The 16,006-nt window shown below is 40.7% G+C and overlaps 2 protein-coding genes across 3 annotated transcripts; both read right to left on the bottom strand.

The window, feature by feature from the left end:
• Positions 1 to 146: 146 nt before the first annotated feature.
• Positions 147 to 5,301, bottom strand: aqp10a (aquaporin 10a). Its single transcript, XM_067601483.1, has 6 exons — positions 4,934 to 5,301; positions 3,432 to 3,558; positions 2,903 to 3,040; positions 2,437 to 2,555; positions 1,910 to 2,127; positions 147 to 947 (listed from the first exon to the last, which is right to left on the bottom strand). Exons 1-6 carry the CDS (start codon positions 5,015 to 5,017, stop codon positions 779 to 781), a joined length of 855 nt encoding a protein of 284 aa, XP_067457584.1. The 5' UTR covers positions 5,018 to 5,301; the 3' UTR covers positions 147 to 778.
• Positions 5,302 to 7,024: 1,723 nt separating this feature from the next.
• On the bottom strand, positions 7,025 to 15,914 carry si:dkey-92i15.4 (serine-rich adhesin for platelets). 2 transcript variants are annotated; one of them, XM_067601479.1, is made up of 7 exons: positions 15,534 to 15,914; positions 10,103 to 13,070; positions 9,823 to 10,018; positions 9,004 to 9,102; positions 8,660 to 8,909; positions 8,442 to 8,558; positions 7,025 to 7,706 (listed from the first exon to the last, which is right to left on the bottom strand). In XM_067601479.1, the coding sequence occupies exons 2-7, from the start codon at positions 12,709 to 12,711 to the stop codon at positions 7,543 to 7,545; spliced, it is 3,435 nt and encodes a 1,144-aa protein (XP_067457580.1). In that variant the 5' UTR covers positions 12,712 to 13,070; positions 15,534 to 15,914; the 3' UTR covers positions 7,025 to 7,542. The 2 variants fall into 2 exon arrangements, with proteins under 2 accessions (XP_067457580.1, XP_067457581.1); XM_067601480.1 differs by lacking the exon at positions 15,534 to 15,914 and adding an exon at positions 14,247 to 15,503.
• Between the last annotated feature and the right edge of the window lie 92 nt (positions 15,915 to 16,006).

Genomic DNA, 16,006 nt, shown 5'->3' with positions numbered 1-16,006 from the left:
AAAATCCCTCTCTGCCACCAGATTAAGAGATAATCAACTCAACAACACGTACAGCTGCCTTTTTCTGTAAGGATTTCGGAATAGATACTAACAATAATGTAGAAATTAAGTCAGTTTTTCTTTTCAAATATTTCAAGAAAGACATGAAGTTCTTGGATTTTTTTTTTAATGAAACTGAAATTTTTATAATGTGAAGTGCCACAATATAAGTTTAAACAAATCAGCAGAAACAAATAAGACAGGTACATCATAAAAACTCCAAGTTAAAGTGCATAAATAATTATATTTATACTGTATAACTGATGAAAACTGTGTGATACAGTTAAAAGCTCTGGAGTCAGGATTATTTTGTACCTACTGTAGTTTACACAAAATTTGACATACTAACACTGTTTCAAAGTTGAATAGAATTATATTTAAGAGTGAGACTGAGGTATTTTCTTTTCTTAGAGTAAAGCTTTATCAGCTCAACACATGTTCAATATTCATTTCAGCATTTCATAAAACGTGAATACAACTCAGTGATATAATTTACTAAGAATAAATCAATATTTAAAACAATTCCAAAGAGCCTTATCAGACAATTGATATCTTTTTCAGCTGCCTCCAACTTTACTGTTTAAGAAGCTCACTACATAAATTATATATAAAAAGCATATCCTGTTATTCAACACAAGATCACAAGATGTGTGTGCATTTGTCTTAACATTTGCCTCTGCTTTCACAAACATAATTTATGATGATTTCAGTAACACTTGTGCAGCCTTTAACTCGATTGTCACCGACACTCGAGCTTGATGTTTTCACTGATGGTGGAGATAGTGGACTGGTTCCTTGGAGGATTTTCAGGCAGTTGGCACTCAATGAAGATCAAATACATTAAACTACCTAAAACGCCTCCGATAGGTGGGGCCACCAGGGGTACCCAGAACCAGTAGTTGTAACACCTGAAGAACAGGACAAAAGGATTCAGAGATATAGTAAAGAGTATTTGTAGTCAAGTGCAATATTCTGCAGCCATTTAGACACTTCTCTCCTCTCTTAAAGCTGCATTCATATTTTTTAATCAACATACAATAAAGTATATATGAGAGGTTTTGTGCATTGTGACAAACTCTCAGACAATTATCACCCCTCTCTACAGCTCTACAGATAGACTATCTTGGTAGTCTAGGGGTTAAAGCAACCAACCATGAACCGTAATGTGCATGTTTGCATTTCCCATCTGTCTCTCCCCTCATTTCATCTCTCTAGACATAAAATGTCAAACATGTTTTTAAAAGGGTCTCAATTTACCGCATGGTTCAGTCTCAACTCTGAAAATTTCAGATAGACAAAGAATACCGACTAGCTGGTCTAGAACATTTAGCAAGCTGAAGCCTCAGACATTTTTTTCTGTTGGTGGAGACCAAAACAGAGCTAACTTAAATTTTCCAAGACGCCAAAAACATGACTGCAAAGGGATGATAATGTTGCTCTGAGTGTAAGTAGGCAATTATTTGTGCTTGCCTACTTGTTTTAGAGTTAATTTGGAGTTTGTAATGGCTGTGAACCACAGAAAACTGCACGATAAGATCATATAGAGACACGTTGCATTATGAAACAAACAGCAGATCATAATCAGATGTTCTGTAACAAGCTGATACATAAGTGACCCAGTTAAAAACAGCACTAAATGCTGATAACCTTTGACATACATGATACTCTGAGGCACACAAGGTCAAAGACCAATAAGAATGGCAAACGATGTCCCTTTTCAAATGTCATTATAACAGTTTTGTAGGATGGCCTTTAAATGTCAGGATGGCCTTAAATGTTTACTGTGACAGACTCTTAAATTAGCAATCAGAGAAGCTGTGTGTGTTTAGTACTGTGCTTGTACGCTGTATATGTAAGATAAGATACTTACGTGAAGACCTCGAGGCCCCAGCCTGCAGTCAGTGTAAAAAGACGTGGCCCCAGGTCCCGAGCAGGATTTATTGCAGCGCCACAGTTAGCTGACATTGACATGGAGATCCCCAGGACAACCCCTGCCACTATAGGAGGGATCAGCCCTGGGGTAGCAGGGGTATTCCTCCCTTCTTCCAAACCCAGGATGCACAACATCAGCATGCCGGTGCCCACTACCTAATAAAATGTATAAACACAGCAAGGTTCAATAAAGAAACAGCTGTTAAAATGCTGATGAAAACCTGTCTTATGAACATTTTGACATGTCACAGCAGGAAAAACACAGATGTAAATAATAAAATTAATGATGGCTGACTTCTGCTTCAGGGTCTTGGTATTAGGCATGCTGGCTCACTGTCACACTGTCATGAGTTACTGGCACACTCAAATAAAATGGAACCATAGTTAATGTTATTAGTGTGCTTTTCCTACTATGACAAGTCAAAATGTCGGCTGTGAAAAAGGCAACTTATCCTTCCAACTCACCTGGTCAAGGAAACTTCTGCACAAAGTGATGTACTCTGAAGGATATGTGGCAAATATTGAGGCTGTTTCATTTGGGCCGTAAACAGTCAACTCTCCTCCACTAAAGTCCATTATAGCATCTGAGGCAGAAACAGAGGTCATGATATGCAAATATAGCAAACATCAAAACAAACCGGATTGAAATGTGTATGTATATACAGTACAGATGGGCAACAAATGAAAGTCTTTGTAATGGGTATAATTTCTGAACTCTTCCAACAGATACTCCCTCATTTGGTGTTTTGATGGTGGTGAAGAGTGATGTCTAACAAGCCAGCCCAAAATCTCAGACAGGTGTTGTATTATTCATATAATTTTCATATTCAAGATTTTTAATAACCTGAATTCGTTCTATGCAGTATATTTTTTCTTTATCACCCATCTGTATGTCAATGATTTAAGAGTTTGAGGTGCCAGAAAGACAAACCATAGTAGACCAGATAGACAAGCCCTGATGCCACATATGCTCCCACCACCTGGGCGAGGCAGTAGGGCAGCAGCCTTCCCCAGGGCACCCGCCCCAACACACAGAAACTCAGAGTCACCGCTGGGTTCAGATGGGCACCTGCAGAAAAAAACAGGAGATGGAGGAAGAGGAAGAGAGGAGTGAATTACAGTGAGGGAGATTGGAAGGTAATGAAATATCTGATTATTTGTAGCCATGTAGCGTGTCAACCCAGAGTAGTTGTCTGCTGGGTAGATATCAGTCAGACTGAAGACCTTGAAAAAGCTGGACATGGACTCTTTGCCCAGACTGCTAGTTATTAATGTGATAAATCTAGAGCGATCAGATCAGTGAATGTCTGCAGTAATGGAAAAGTCATAACTCAGAGTATGAGGCAGTAAACTTAATTCTGCTGTTAGATTTTATGTTAATTTCTCAGGGATGTCGGGCTGAGAGTGTGATAAGTTAAAACATCACATCATTGGAAAAAAAGTTATGTCCATTTTTATACCTGTGATGCCTTTGGTGAGGTACATGGCGGACATCACACCCACAGAGAAGGCCATGTTGACTGACAGAAACTGGCCTTTAGTGTCTCTGCTGGTTTTCACCTGCGCTGCAGCAGCACAGCCAAAGAGCTTCACGGCAGATAAGATGGAGATAGAGAGATAGAGCGAGAGAACTCAGTATATGGCATGAAAAGTCTTAGAAATACTGTAAACTGGAAGAGACAATCCTTCCATGGCAAAAATCCACAGACATCAAAGGTCACCTCAAACACAGACAGGCAAACATACAAGTGCACATTTTGTAATGTTCTCTTTGGGATTGAGTTATATAATATATTTATATAACAAGCATTTGATCAGTTATCACAGACAATACAGACTAACCTCATAAACCTAGACTTTGTGATGAGACTAGTCACTTCTTATCTAAATGGCCATAAAACAAACAATAAGATTCTGAACGGCACAGATGAGAGCATGTAACAAGTAAACACACACTTGTAAATTATGTATCGATTTCATAAAGACCATACCTCAACAATGTGTTTTCTGGTCAAATGTGATGAGCAATAAATCACTAATTAAGTTATGTATTTATTACAGGATCGAGGTCACCTTAAACTCAATTATATTATCATAACAGTTAATGTGAAGGCCAAGGACATCAAAGTTGTTGGCAGCAGTAGCTGAATGAAAGTAGGTGCAATTATGAGATGTGGTATGGATCTTCATGTAAACTTACATTAGTTATTGTAACTAATTCATTTGATGGATTATGTCAAGTTTATTGTTGCTTTGTATATATCTGACAGTCAAAAGACTTTCTTCATTTAGCAAAACAAAATAAACTAATTCAGTTAAAATAGGAATGGAAACATTTCCTCATTGGTCCACATGTTAACTGAATAATACTGGATACATTTGGTACATCCCAATAACTCTGATTCTGGGAAGTGCTTTAATTATTTACTTTTGTATTTGTTGAAAGCCGCCTCCATGTGACGTCAGTCTTTCTAAAACTTCAGCAGCGATTCCAGTGTCGTATGTACAAGAAATATTCAAAAAATTGTAGACAATCTTCGCAATTTTTCTTTTATTTATGTAAAATGTATATATGATACATTTCAAACTTTGGAGCAGACATACCAATACAATGACAATATGAGTTTTTTAATATGCTGTAATTCCAGGACATTCTTTTTAATGAATAAAAATAATAATAACATGAATGAAGAAAAATTATTTAAAAAGAAGTAAATTGTAAATAGGAAAAGGAAATTTGTGTAAATTAAGGCAACGTCTAGAAAAGTTATGATACTGTTCATGTTATTATTTATTTCTTTAAATGTACAAATCTTTCTCTCATATTTGTTTTATGTTTTGCAAGCTTTTTACTTCTATGTTTGAAGGGATTTGAAGAAACCCCCTGCTCTCTGAACCCTTTGTGGATCTTGTTAGTACCCTCAAAATAAAAAGCCAGCTCACAGAGTCACATGTCACTTACCAGCAAGACAAAAGTTCCCAAGAACTCAGCCATGAACTCTCGCACCAGGGCATTCTTCACTCTCAGAAAGCGCAGCTTCAACATGGCTGGAGTTGAAAATGAAGATGAAATCCCTCTTCTCTCAGCTCTCTTTCTGTCTCTGCTGTCAGACAGACCAGCTGCTGGCCTCAGCTCTGCCAACCAATCTGTTTGTCTATCTGTCAGCAGCTTATGTGGTGCTTTTAGTGAAGAAAGTGACAAAAAAATAAAGTTTCCAGCTACAACCTCCACCTGAGCATCTGGAGAGACCAGTGCACTGTATCTCACCTCAACCTGGACGTCTCTCCTCAGCCTTCCCTGTCTCCACAGCTGGTCAAACACTATTACTCATTTACTGGGTTGTCACATCTCAGGATTGGCTGTTGCAGAGAGTGTAATGTACCTCAGCTGTTAGACAGAGGCCATAAACAGAGTCAGATTCAGATTATGTGTTGACAGCACTGACAGAGGGCAATGAGCCACAGGATATACGTTATAGCAACAGAAAGCAGCGTAATAATTAAAGAAAGCAGATGTAAATGGCAGATAGATATACCTCAGGTTTTCTTCATTTTCAAGCACTCTTTATTTCGTAACACCTATACTATAAATCGCCCTATTTATCATACATAAACAATATATAAATAGTTAATGGTTTTTAACACACTATAATGTAGTTATTAGCAGATATAAGTGTTAATTAATGTATTTGTCAACAACCGTAACTCCTCTTGTACGGTGGGCACCTATAAGGAAACTGGTGTATTAACAGAATCATAATAAAGGAAAACACAGTTGTAATAACATAAAATATGTCTTCATAGGAGAAATATAGATTGATTGTTGACAAATACTTTATAATATTTCACTTACTTATATCTGCCTATAACATTGTGTGTTAAAGTGATACCTATATGTCATCAATCTGTTCAAGGTGCCACACAGGAGTCCATATGAGAGGCTGCGACAGGTAACACTAACAAAACTGAAATAAATATAGTAATATTATAATATATGACCTATATATATATATATAATATATTTGTTGACATTACAATATCTGCACAACAACCGTTGACTCTAAAACTTTGAAAGTCATAAATTTCAAGTCACTAGTGCGTTTGTAGGGAACAAGTTTTCATATAATTGTTTGTCAGTAGTTTATATTATTTATTCAAGGACCAATATTCATCAATAAAAGTTTGTGTATAAACTGCCAAAATGGCAAAAATGGAAATCTAAAGGAGGCTAATTTTAGCCTGACTGACATTAGGTTTTAGCAATGGAAAATACTCCCCACAGTGGTCTGTGTATGAGGAAGAAATTCTTAAATTTGATCAATATCATTCATTCATCACCATTCCTCAATAATCTAAATATATGTGTTCCAGTAAACAAATCAGACTTATGCTTAAAAAGCTAAGGGAGCTGGTTCTGTGACTGATAATTTAAAATCTAAATGGCATAACTGGTAAATAATGTCAATGGATTTCAAGTCGAAAAGGCCATAACATACGGTGAATAATTATATCATTCATGGAATGCCTCCCCCCTCATCTCTCCTCTGTCTGGACTCTGGACTCCTAATGATTATGTAACCCCAAATAATTGCTGTGTAGGAGTAAAGAATCACGTTATTGCTGATAAATTTCCGGGAGGCACATGACTGAGGCAGGAAAATGAGTTGATATCTGATAAGATACAAAACACACCAAGACTATTTGACATGCAAAGTCAGTTTTGCATCCCCTATGGTGAATATACTTTGATTTTTATCATTTTTTATTGCTATTTTATCTGCAATGAGTTTGAAGATTTGAGTAAAAAAGAGTAAAAAAGAGGTGATCTCTCTAAAACATCAACTTTGACATGGTGTGTGGAGATTGTAAAAGCTGCACAGTGACATCTTATCTTATCACATCTCCTCTTGAGTAGATGTGATAAGACGGGTAACATAAAAGGAAAGATTTGTTTCCCCTGCTTCACTGTTTTCTCCCCACCGTTTCTCTGTGTGCTGAAAAGATAATATCACATCACTCTTTCCCCCTCTGCAGGACACAAGAATAAAAAGCATCAATTTAAGTTAGGATTTATTAAAAAGCAATATAAACTCTAAATGCAGTTAGTGACTATTCACAATATATTACAACATGTGTAACAATGTTCTTCATGTGTCATATACAGGTGCCACATTACATGCTTATAAGTGACCAAACTATCTGTTACAATTTCTTTACAGTTACAGTTGCAAGACTTCACAGACGTATGACCCATCAGTGCATTTTTATATTGGCTGGTGCAGAAATATCTCAGCTCTTGAGGTAGATGCAGTCCTTAAGATATAAAAAGAGAGCCAAATATCTGTAATTCACAAACAATACACATCTTTCACCTGGTCTTCAGGATTATGTTTTTTCCCTTTAGAGCTATGTTATAATGGCTATAACTATAAATGAATTGTTTAAATGGCATTAGGCTCAAATAGTGCATTAATTGCAGGTTATGTTGTCTCTCATGGATGGCTTTTAGTTTTTTATCTGTCATTTTATCATTCCCTGAACTTCACTGTGTGCAAAGCACTTTAATAATCTTCATTTTTCCAGATGTGTAATAGGCCGGCATAGTACCACGTCCACAGGCCCAGGGGGCAGTCGTCTGATTAGAGTCCAGGCCTCCAGGCGTCTCATCCCCACCACGCTTATACCTTCAATCTCCACCACCTCATCACCAGGATAAACCTTGTCAAATGGACCTCCTGAGGGTGAAAGAATGAGAGCATTTAATTTAATTTATTATTTAATAATGCAAATTTAAAGCTTCTTTAATAAACTTTTGAATCTGAATCAATTAATAAATCTCATACTTTAGAAATGAAATTTTACTTCACTTGAGAAGATAGAAGGGACCTATACTGGTTCACAGACTTTTGTGTACTTTTGGTCTCTCGAGTTAAAGGAACTAACCATGCAGTATTGCTTTATGGTGTTCTTCCAACAGTTTGAGAAAGGCCCTTTCCTGTTTCAGCATTAAAGTCCAACTACACAAAGTCAGGTTCATATAGAAATAGTTTTCTGATTTTGGTGTGGAAGAACTTGAATGGCCCGCAGAAAGCACTAACCTCAACCCTATTCAACACCTTTGGGATGAACTGAAACTCTAACTGGTATCCCGGCCTTATCAGCCAAAATCAGTGTCCGGCCTGCTTTTTCCTGCAGTGAGGTTACAAAAGTTTGTGGAAATCCTTCCCAAAAGAGTGGAGGCTCTTAAAGCAGTAGATTATTCCCCATGGTTTTAGAATGAGATGTTCAACAATCACATAGGGATATAATGTTCAAGTGCTTGCTTTGTTCGGGTATCTAAATACTTTTAGCCATGTCATGTATTTTATGTCCACCTCTTTCAGCCAAAACAGATGGCATAATACTCAAATCATGTATAAATGTCAACCTTTTCTCTATGAAGATCTGACATACTGAGCTCCTGTTCTCACCCTGGAAGATCTTCTGTACGGAGAGTGGTTTGTTCCCCTGACTTGAACCTACACCTCCCTCCAGGCTGAAGCCAAGATCCCTGCTGTTCTTCACCAGACGCACACACACACGCTGACCTGAGAGGAGTGTAAAAACACAGATATAGTATCTCACTTGATATTACTGCAGATGTAGGACTAATGTCTTTTCAGAGTTCTGGTAAAGTGTGACTTCTCACCTGTCTCAGTGATCTGAGTCTGTGTTAGTCCCTGATTATTTATCTGTGCTCCCCCCTTCGAGATGTTGCTAACACCTCCCTTCCTCAGGACCACCACCCCCATCTCGCGAGTCTTTGCTCGTCTCAGGACCCTCAGGGCCTCCCAGTGAGCGTAGCCACACAGTGCTGTGCCGTTGATCGACAAGACCTGGTCCCCTTCCCTTATGGAGCCTTCCTGTGCTGCCACACCTGAGTGAAACACCTTGTGGACCTGAAGAGAAGACATTGAGGAACAAATAAAGAAGCTACAGACATACATTTAAATATTTTTTACAGAAGAAAGCAAAAAAAGGGTATTTTCTCACAGTGACTGGCTTGCTCTGGTCCACGCCTCCTGCCACACTGAAGCCCAGTCCCACTCCTACCTCCTTATGGAGGACGACCACCTGCACATCATCATAGTCCTGCAAATAGGGAAGTTAGACAGAATGAGGAAGAAATTCTAGTTATACTCTCAATGTGATTTGTGTATGTTTGAGACTTTTGAGCAGTCTTACTGTATCTATGTAAAAGAAAGTGGGGTTACACAGAACAAAGGTTCCAATCTGAATTTGAACCTTGGACTCCACATCGAGAGGACACAGAGAAACCTTAGCCACTAGGATCATCTCAATATTAATTTTTAGGTCTGAATCCTAATCAGTAGAAATATCTTTAGAAGTATAATAATAGTCTGGCGACCCCTTACATAGTCAGACATTTCCCCTCTTACATGGCTTCAATGAAATAACTGTTTTAGGCCAAATGTTTCACAAACAAGTTAAGATTAGAGAAAAGTCCCCCAAAAATAAATACAATTTACTTAGCAGAACTTAATTTGTTCTTCTTTTCCATTAATCATATCTTGACCCCTCAGATTTAACTTGTGACGCTTTGGATGGGCCTGATCCCTAGGTTGGAAACCACTTATGTAATGTATTCTTGTTAAATCATATATAGATGCAGGTCAATGCCAAGCAAAGAGGGGCCACTGAAATGACCGACTGTAACCAGAGAGATAGAGACACAGATAAAAAATAGAATTGTAAAAGTGACCTAATTCATGGTAATGATAAGGAAATTGGTTAAATGTCAGAGCAAAGCATGTAAATAGTTCTAAAGGCCAGCTGCAACTCTTTTGGTACCTGCAGGGTGTTGTCTCCCAGACCTCTGACGTCCTCCAGCAGCCTGTCGAGCTCCTCACTAGGCATTACAGACACACATGACAGCGCTGACACATCTGAGCTCAGCGAGGCAGACCGCCGGCCTGTTGACTGCCACTCATCGCTGTCATTCTCTGACTCATAGTCAACTCCAGCAAAGTTACACAGGTCTGAGAGACTACAGAGAGGACAGAGGGTGAAAAAACTGTTGAAAGGAACACCTAGGTCAAACCAGGACTCTGATCATTTTAATAGTACTCACCTGACACAGAAGCTCCTGCGATCTGACTGGCTCATGTTACTAGTGATGGTCACCGAGGACTCCCCGGAGTCTGAATCATAGTTTGAATCTTCATCCTTCTGTGTACTTTCATCATCATCCTCATAATCATCCTCGTCATCATTCCAGACCTTAATCTTTGAGTTTAAGCCAGCTAGCCAAGCATCCATGTCCAATACCTGTTTCTTCCCTTTTGGAGAGGCTGCGCTGGCATCTGGAGAGATGAGATTGGAGAGGTTGCTGTAGGAGGAAGTGGCGAGGGGACGAAGGAGAGGTGGGGAGTCTGGTTCAGGAGTTTTGGCTGCTTGTGCGGAGACAGAAATGCTTTTATTTTCACTCTCTGCAGTGGGAGTGTCATTTTGCGGTGAAAGAAAGGGCGACTGGTTTGGGGTGTTTGTTGGAGTCTTGTCATCATCGCCAACAGGTGAAGTAATCCCAGTGGGTGTTGTTCTCTGCACACCGGACAGCTCAATAGACTGAAGAGAACCAGTGGAAGTGTCTCTGGAGTTAGGCAGTTGCAGGGATGCTGCATTGTTGGCCGTCACACCTTTATCCCCTGCTTCCTCAGGGCTTGAGAGTTTGGAGAAATCGGTTTCATCTATGTAAAAGTTTCTGCGATGTTGTTGAGCTCCTCCATTTAAGGGAATTTCTAGCGTATGCTTGAGTCTTAAATATTTACCAAAATCATCAATGCAGTTGTTACTACTATTTGTACTTTTTCCTTCCTTCTCTGCCAAATTATTTCCTCCGATCTCTTTATTCCCTAATCTTAGTCCAACTTCGTCCAGTGATAAAGACCTTTCTGACCCAAGCTTCTTTCCTACTCCAGTCACTTTCTCCTCAGCTTTCTCACCTCCCTCTCTCAATCCCTCCCACTTGTCCCTCAGTTCACCTATTGCTTTTGCTGACCCACTCTTCTTCACTCCATCTTGGGCCCTGCTGAATTGCGTTGGCACAGAAAACGTCCGTCTGGACATCAGGACCTGGCCTGTTGCTATACCCTGGGATCTCTGTGTCAGAGCCTCAAACTGATTGATCTTATTTCTCACACTGGCTGCTGGCTTCTCTGGAAACGTCTTCCTCTCCGCTGTTTTGATTCTGATACTCTGTGAGTTTGACTCAAATACATCTTCATCAGCATTACTGCTCTTCAATTCAACTCCACCCTCTGTCCCAGTTCTTTCTCTCAGTGTCTCACCCTTTTCCTCTCCATGGTTTGCCCTTCCCTGATCCTTACTTTCACTCGCTCTTCTCTTTCTGGTTCCAGATGGACCTCCGAAAGATGTTTCTTCTGAAAAAGTGTTTGACTGTGGAGGAGCAGTAATTCCTCCTGCAGCCCTAGCTGATCTAATCTGAGCTGCTATAGTGTGCCTGCTCCTGGCTCTATCCAGAGACCTTGTTCCCATCTCTACTAACCCTCTACCCCAGCTAACTCCACCTTCCTCTGAATACCTGCTGTGGATCTGGTCTTGCCACTGTCCTCCTCGTGTTGTTTCCCTGCTCCCACTTGTCCTTGGAGAAAGCAAACTGTCAGAACCTGAGGTTGTCCAGGTGAATGATTTCCTGCTTTGCACTGGACTTAGGCTCCTTTTCTCAAATGAGGAGAAACGCCTGGGGAAGGTCCCTCCTGTTGCCTTCTCGTATGACCTCTGCTGTGGTGAAATTTGGGAATCCGGGGTTGATCCTTTGCAATGGGACATTGTAGCTTGTTCCTCTCTATCACAACAGTCTCTCACAGGGATAGAGGAGTCCCTAATTTTGCTGCAATCCTCTGTTTTACCAAAACCAGCAGACCCATAGAGTTTCTGTATCCGCTCCGATATACTCTGGCCTCCTTTGGGCCCAAATGAGGCTGTTTCTCTGAAACCAGAGCCAGGTCCAGACTGTGACTTAAGTCTGGAGGGGAGGGAATGATCCCTACTGACCCTGTCCAAAGTTTGGTTCATGTAATTCATTGGGATCCTCTCTTGAACATTACTTGTACCTGAGGAGTTATAGGCCTTCATTGAAGACACCAACCTGCCCCTCATACCCTCAACTCCTATCCTTCCCTGTTTATTGATGTCCCCTCCTTGTTTACATGACATGTCAGGTGGTCTGGTGCCCCGATCAGGGCTTCTTGCCCCTGCTCTGCAATCTAAACTCTTACTTCTACTTGTCAGGTCGTACCCTCTCCACTCTGTCCTGCCCCGGCTTTCAGATGCAGGGTTACAACTTCTGTCAATGCCAAAGTCTGTGATTGTTTTGTCTGCTGTGCCATTCTGGTTCAGCATGGTAGACATTTTGTGGCCTGATGTTTCCTTCTCCTCACACTGACCTTTGTCACTGCTGCCTGTCCTGGCTTGATGTCCAGTGACTGTGTTGTCCTCCTTGTTTGCAGCATTTGTGCCAGTGTGTTTCCCGTATGTCTCTCTTTCTCTTGCTTCCGCCACACTCTCCCTCTCCTCCTCTGAAGAAGCCTTGGGTTTTCTAACACCTGGCCTGCGAGTGAGACTGTAAGAGGGAGAATTGGCCGATCGGACAGTGAAGAGTGCTCCTGCCCTCTGCCTGTTTTTCTCACTCACTGGAGTAGGGAGCAAGGACAAGTCCATTGTCTGAGAGTAAACAAAGTTAATGACCACCTGTCAAGTGCCAAATCCCAAAAAGAGAGTGGGAGAGTGAACTTGATATTTAAGAGATTCCAAGCAACTGTCCTTTAGAGTGCACTGTGGAAGCAATTTGTCTGAATGCTGCCGTTTTAAGTGTGCAAAAACCAGTGGAACAACTACAATCCCTGCATGTTTAGATTCTTGTAATGACACAAATCCTGCTTTAAAAAGTTTGATATTTCAGTGATGCTACTCGTGGTTAGCCGGTGTCTCCTCTGGACCCCTCTTCTTGATTTTTTTGTTGTTCTGTCCCCAGGAGTCTTCAGTTCCCCAGCACAACTTCAGCGAACAGCTCCCATTTCCTGCCAAGCATAAAAATGTACAAATTTCCATCCTCAGAACGGATTTGGCTGGAATGTTGTGATATGTGGATTGCGGTTGCTCTGGCTGCTCACAGTGGTCAAACAGAAATCATATAGTGGTTAAGGAGAGGAAACATAAAATATTGCAGAGAAGCATGAAGTGGACAGCGAATGGAGAAGATATGGCAATCACAAAAGGGAGATAAAACGGGATGAGAAAAAAAATAGAACAAAAGATAGGGCATGAGCGCCAGAGAACCAAAAACACTGTGCTCACTCCAAACCCCTGTCAGTTATGTAATTTTGCAACACGTCCCTGCCTTCCTAACATTCCCCGCACACTGACTCAATAAGCCCATTGACACAAAAGTAAGACTCAGATACTGCTCTCTGTTATACACACACATATCATAGTGGCTGTTTACACAAGCAGCATTACTACCTGTCAACGTCAGCTAAACCTGAAGCAAAAACTGGAAAAACCCACCCAACAGCAATCCACTCAGTGAAAACAATGCATTAAAGTGCCACAATCAGTCTTTGTGCTGCACGTATTAGTCTTATACAGTAGAAGGAAGACAACAACTGATTGAAACTTTGCAACAATGGTTTCAGTTGAAATGATCAGATAAGATGGACAGAGAAGAGGACAAAGTCACTTTGATTTACATACAGCTTAGTGAGAGCAAGATAGTTAGGCTACTGATGGACAATGGTTCATCAGGGTTATCAGGCTTTTTGCCAGTGAAAGCATCTTTGATCATTCATAAGCTTGGAGTTAGGATCCAATCATCACTATTGACATAAAACAAATGAAGAGGTGAATGACATAGGCACATGCTGAATAATTAGAAAAAGTTGTAAATGGTGTTTTATGAAGTCTAGGTTACAACATGTAACAGTTCCAGGTGGTGCTTTCCAGTGCAGTTGAGTCTGAGTGTCGGTTTACAGAAACACCTGTTCTGCTAGGTTACAAAGCCTCCCATCTGGGTAACCTGGGCAACATGGCCCCATTTACTTTAAACTCCAATTGACTGCAACTGACGCCGAGAAAAACACAAATGCACCCAGAGATCAGACAAAAACACAATACATTTACTCACTCACACAATTACAAATTTGCTCATGAATCTACTCACTTATTCACACACACACACACACACACATGCACCTTACCTTTCTTACGAGTGACTCCTGTACTTATGCTAGACCATTGTGTTGACATGGGCATAGGCAGTGCTCTGTAATGACATCAGCTCCTAACCCCCCCCTCTCTCTCTCTCTCTCCCTCTCTTTCTGTCTTCTTCTCTTGCCATCAGCTTTGCATGATGGACTGTGTACAGTGACGCAAACTGGCCACACTGGTTTATCCTCTCGTCCTCTCTCTGCTCTGTTCTTCCTCTCTCTCTCTCTCTCTCTCTCTCTCTCTCTCTCTCTCTCTGTCTGTCTGTCTCTCTTTCTCTCTCCTCCCCCCATTGTTGTTTTCTCCCTATTTTTCATCTTCTCACAGGGTTGCATTCCTGACTACAATTCAATGTGTTACACTAAATATCTCAACAGGGAGTGCACAAACACACACACACACACACACACACATACACACACACACATCAGAAAATGGTTACTTTTGGGGACATTACATAGACTTACATTTATTTCCTGGAGACTTATCCTAACCCTAACCATAACCATAACCACTACTTGCCAAACCCTAACCTTAACCACTGACCCAGAAACCAGCTTTTTTCCCGACTAAGGACATGGATTTTTATCCCCAATTGGACAAGCTGTCACCAATTAACTGGTCATAAGTCTGAAATTTGTCCCCAAAAGTAGCCTATGACAGACCACTTCCACACACACACACACACATGCTTACATACACATTCTACAGACAGTTCAAACTCTGTCTCTCGCTCTACAGCGTGACATCAGCATTTCATAGCTCAAGGGAGAGGAGATACAGTTCATATAATTGTGTGAAACGGAACAAGAATGACATTTCCTAACAAAGGCTTATAATATCACCACACCTTAGGCAAACCTGAGTCCAGTCATCTGGGCTGAGCAGGTATCAAAATACATAATAACAGAGCACCTTTAATTGGGACCAGAGACCAGAAAGAGCTCATGTAGACCCAGAAATACCAGCAGGGATAAATATTGTCACAAGTGCACTTCTCACATGACATATGTACAACAAAACAGAACTCCAGAGCAGACACATTTGTCCTCCAGTGCTCTGAGTCTGTGGGACTGTAATGTGGACTGAAGGGGAGAGGCATCTGAGATTGCTGATAGTTTATATTCAGACTGAAGAAGAAGCTTTGTTCGTGGGAAAATTGGATTCTGCAAAGTGGGAAGGTGAACAAACAGCCATTGAAATACAGATGTACGAGGAACAAACTGCTAAGCTCATTATAAGATATATTAAATAAATAAAAAAGAATTACCAGTACTTACAGTTTTGGTTGGCACATAGAGGCTCATCTTGTTGCTGGCGCGTTTTTGCATGCACCTGCTACTCTCTTCCGTTAAGACAGAGGAAACTGTGGTTACCACATCAGCATGCTGCAATGCGAAAAAAAAAAAAAAAAGTCTTGTCCTGTCAAAAGTCAGAACAGACTGAGTCAGAAGCATTGATCCTAGGCCAAGTCTTAGTATTCTAATGATCCAATCAATGACCAGCCTAACAAAGAGTGGCTGCAGGGTCCCATGGTCATCTCAGGACAGAGATAAGTCTGTCACTAGGGGTAAATAGCTCCAGTACGACTCCAGAGACACCCACCCTTGTTCCTGACAGAAGAATGGCACTCAGTGTCTCTGCAGGATGGATGCAAATGACTGTCTTGCTCACACAGACACACTGGTACTTTAAATTCATTCTTTAGCGTGTAGGACTCAGCATGTGATACAGCACGTGTACAGCACAAATG

Source organism: Thunnus thynnus, chromosome 10, assembly GCF_963924715.1.
Source record: "Thunnus thynnus chromosome 10, fThuThy2.1, whole genome shotgun sequence".
NCBI lineage: Eukaryota > Metazoa > Chordata > Actinopteri > Scombriformes > Scombridae > Thunnus > Thunnus thynnus.
The sequence above is the reverse complement of the archived record's forward strand: the minus strand, read 5'-3'. Positions and strand labels throughout refer to the sequence as shown.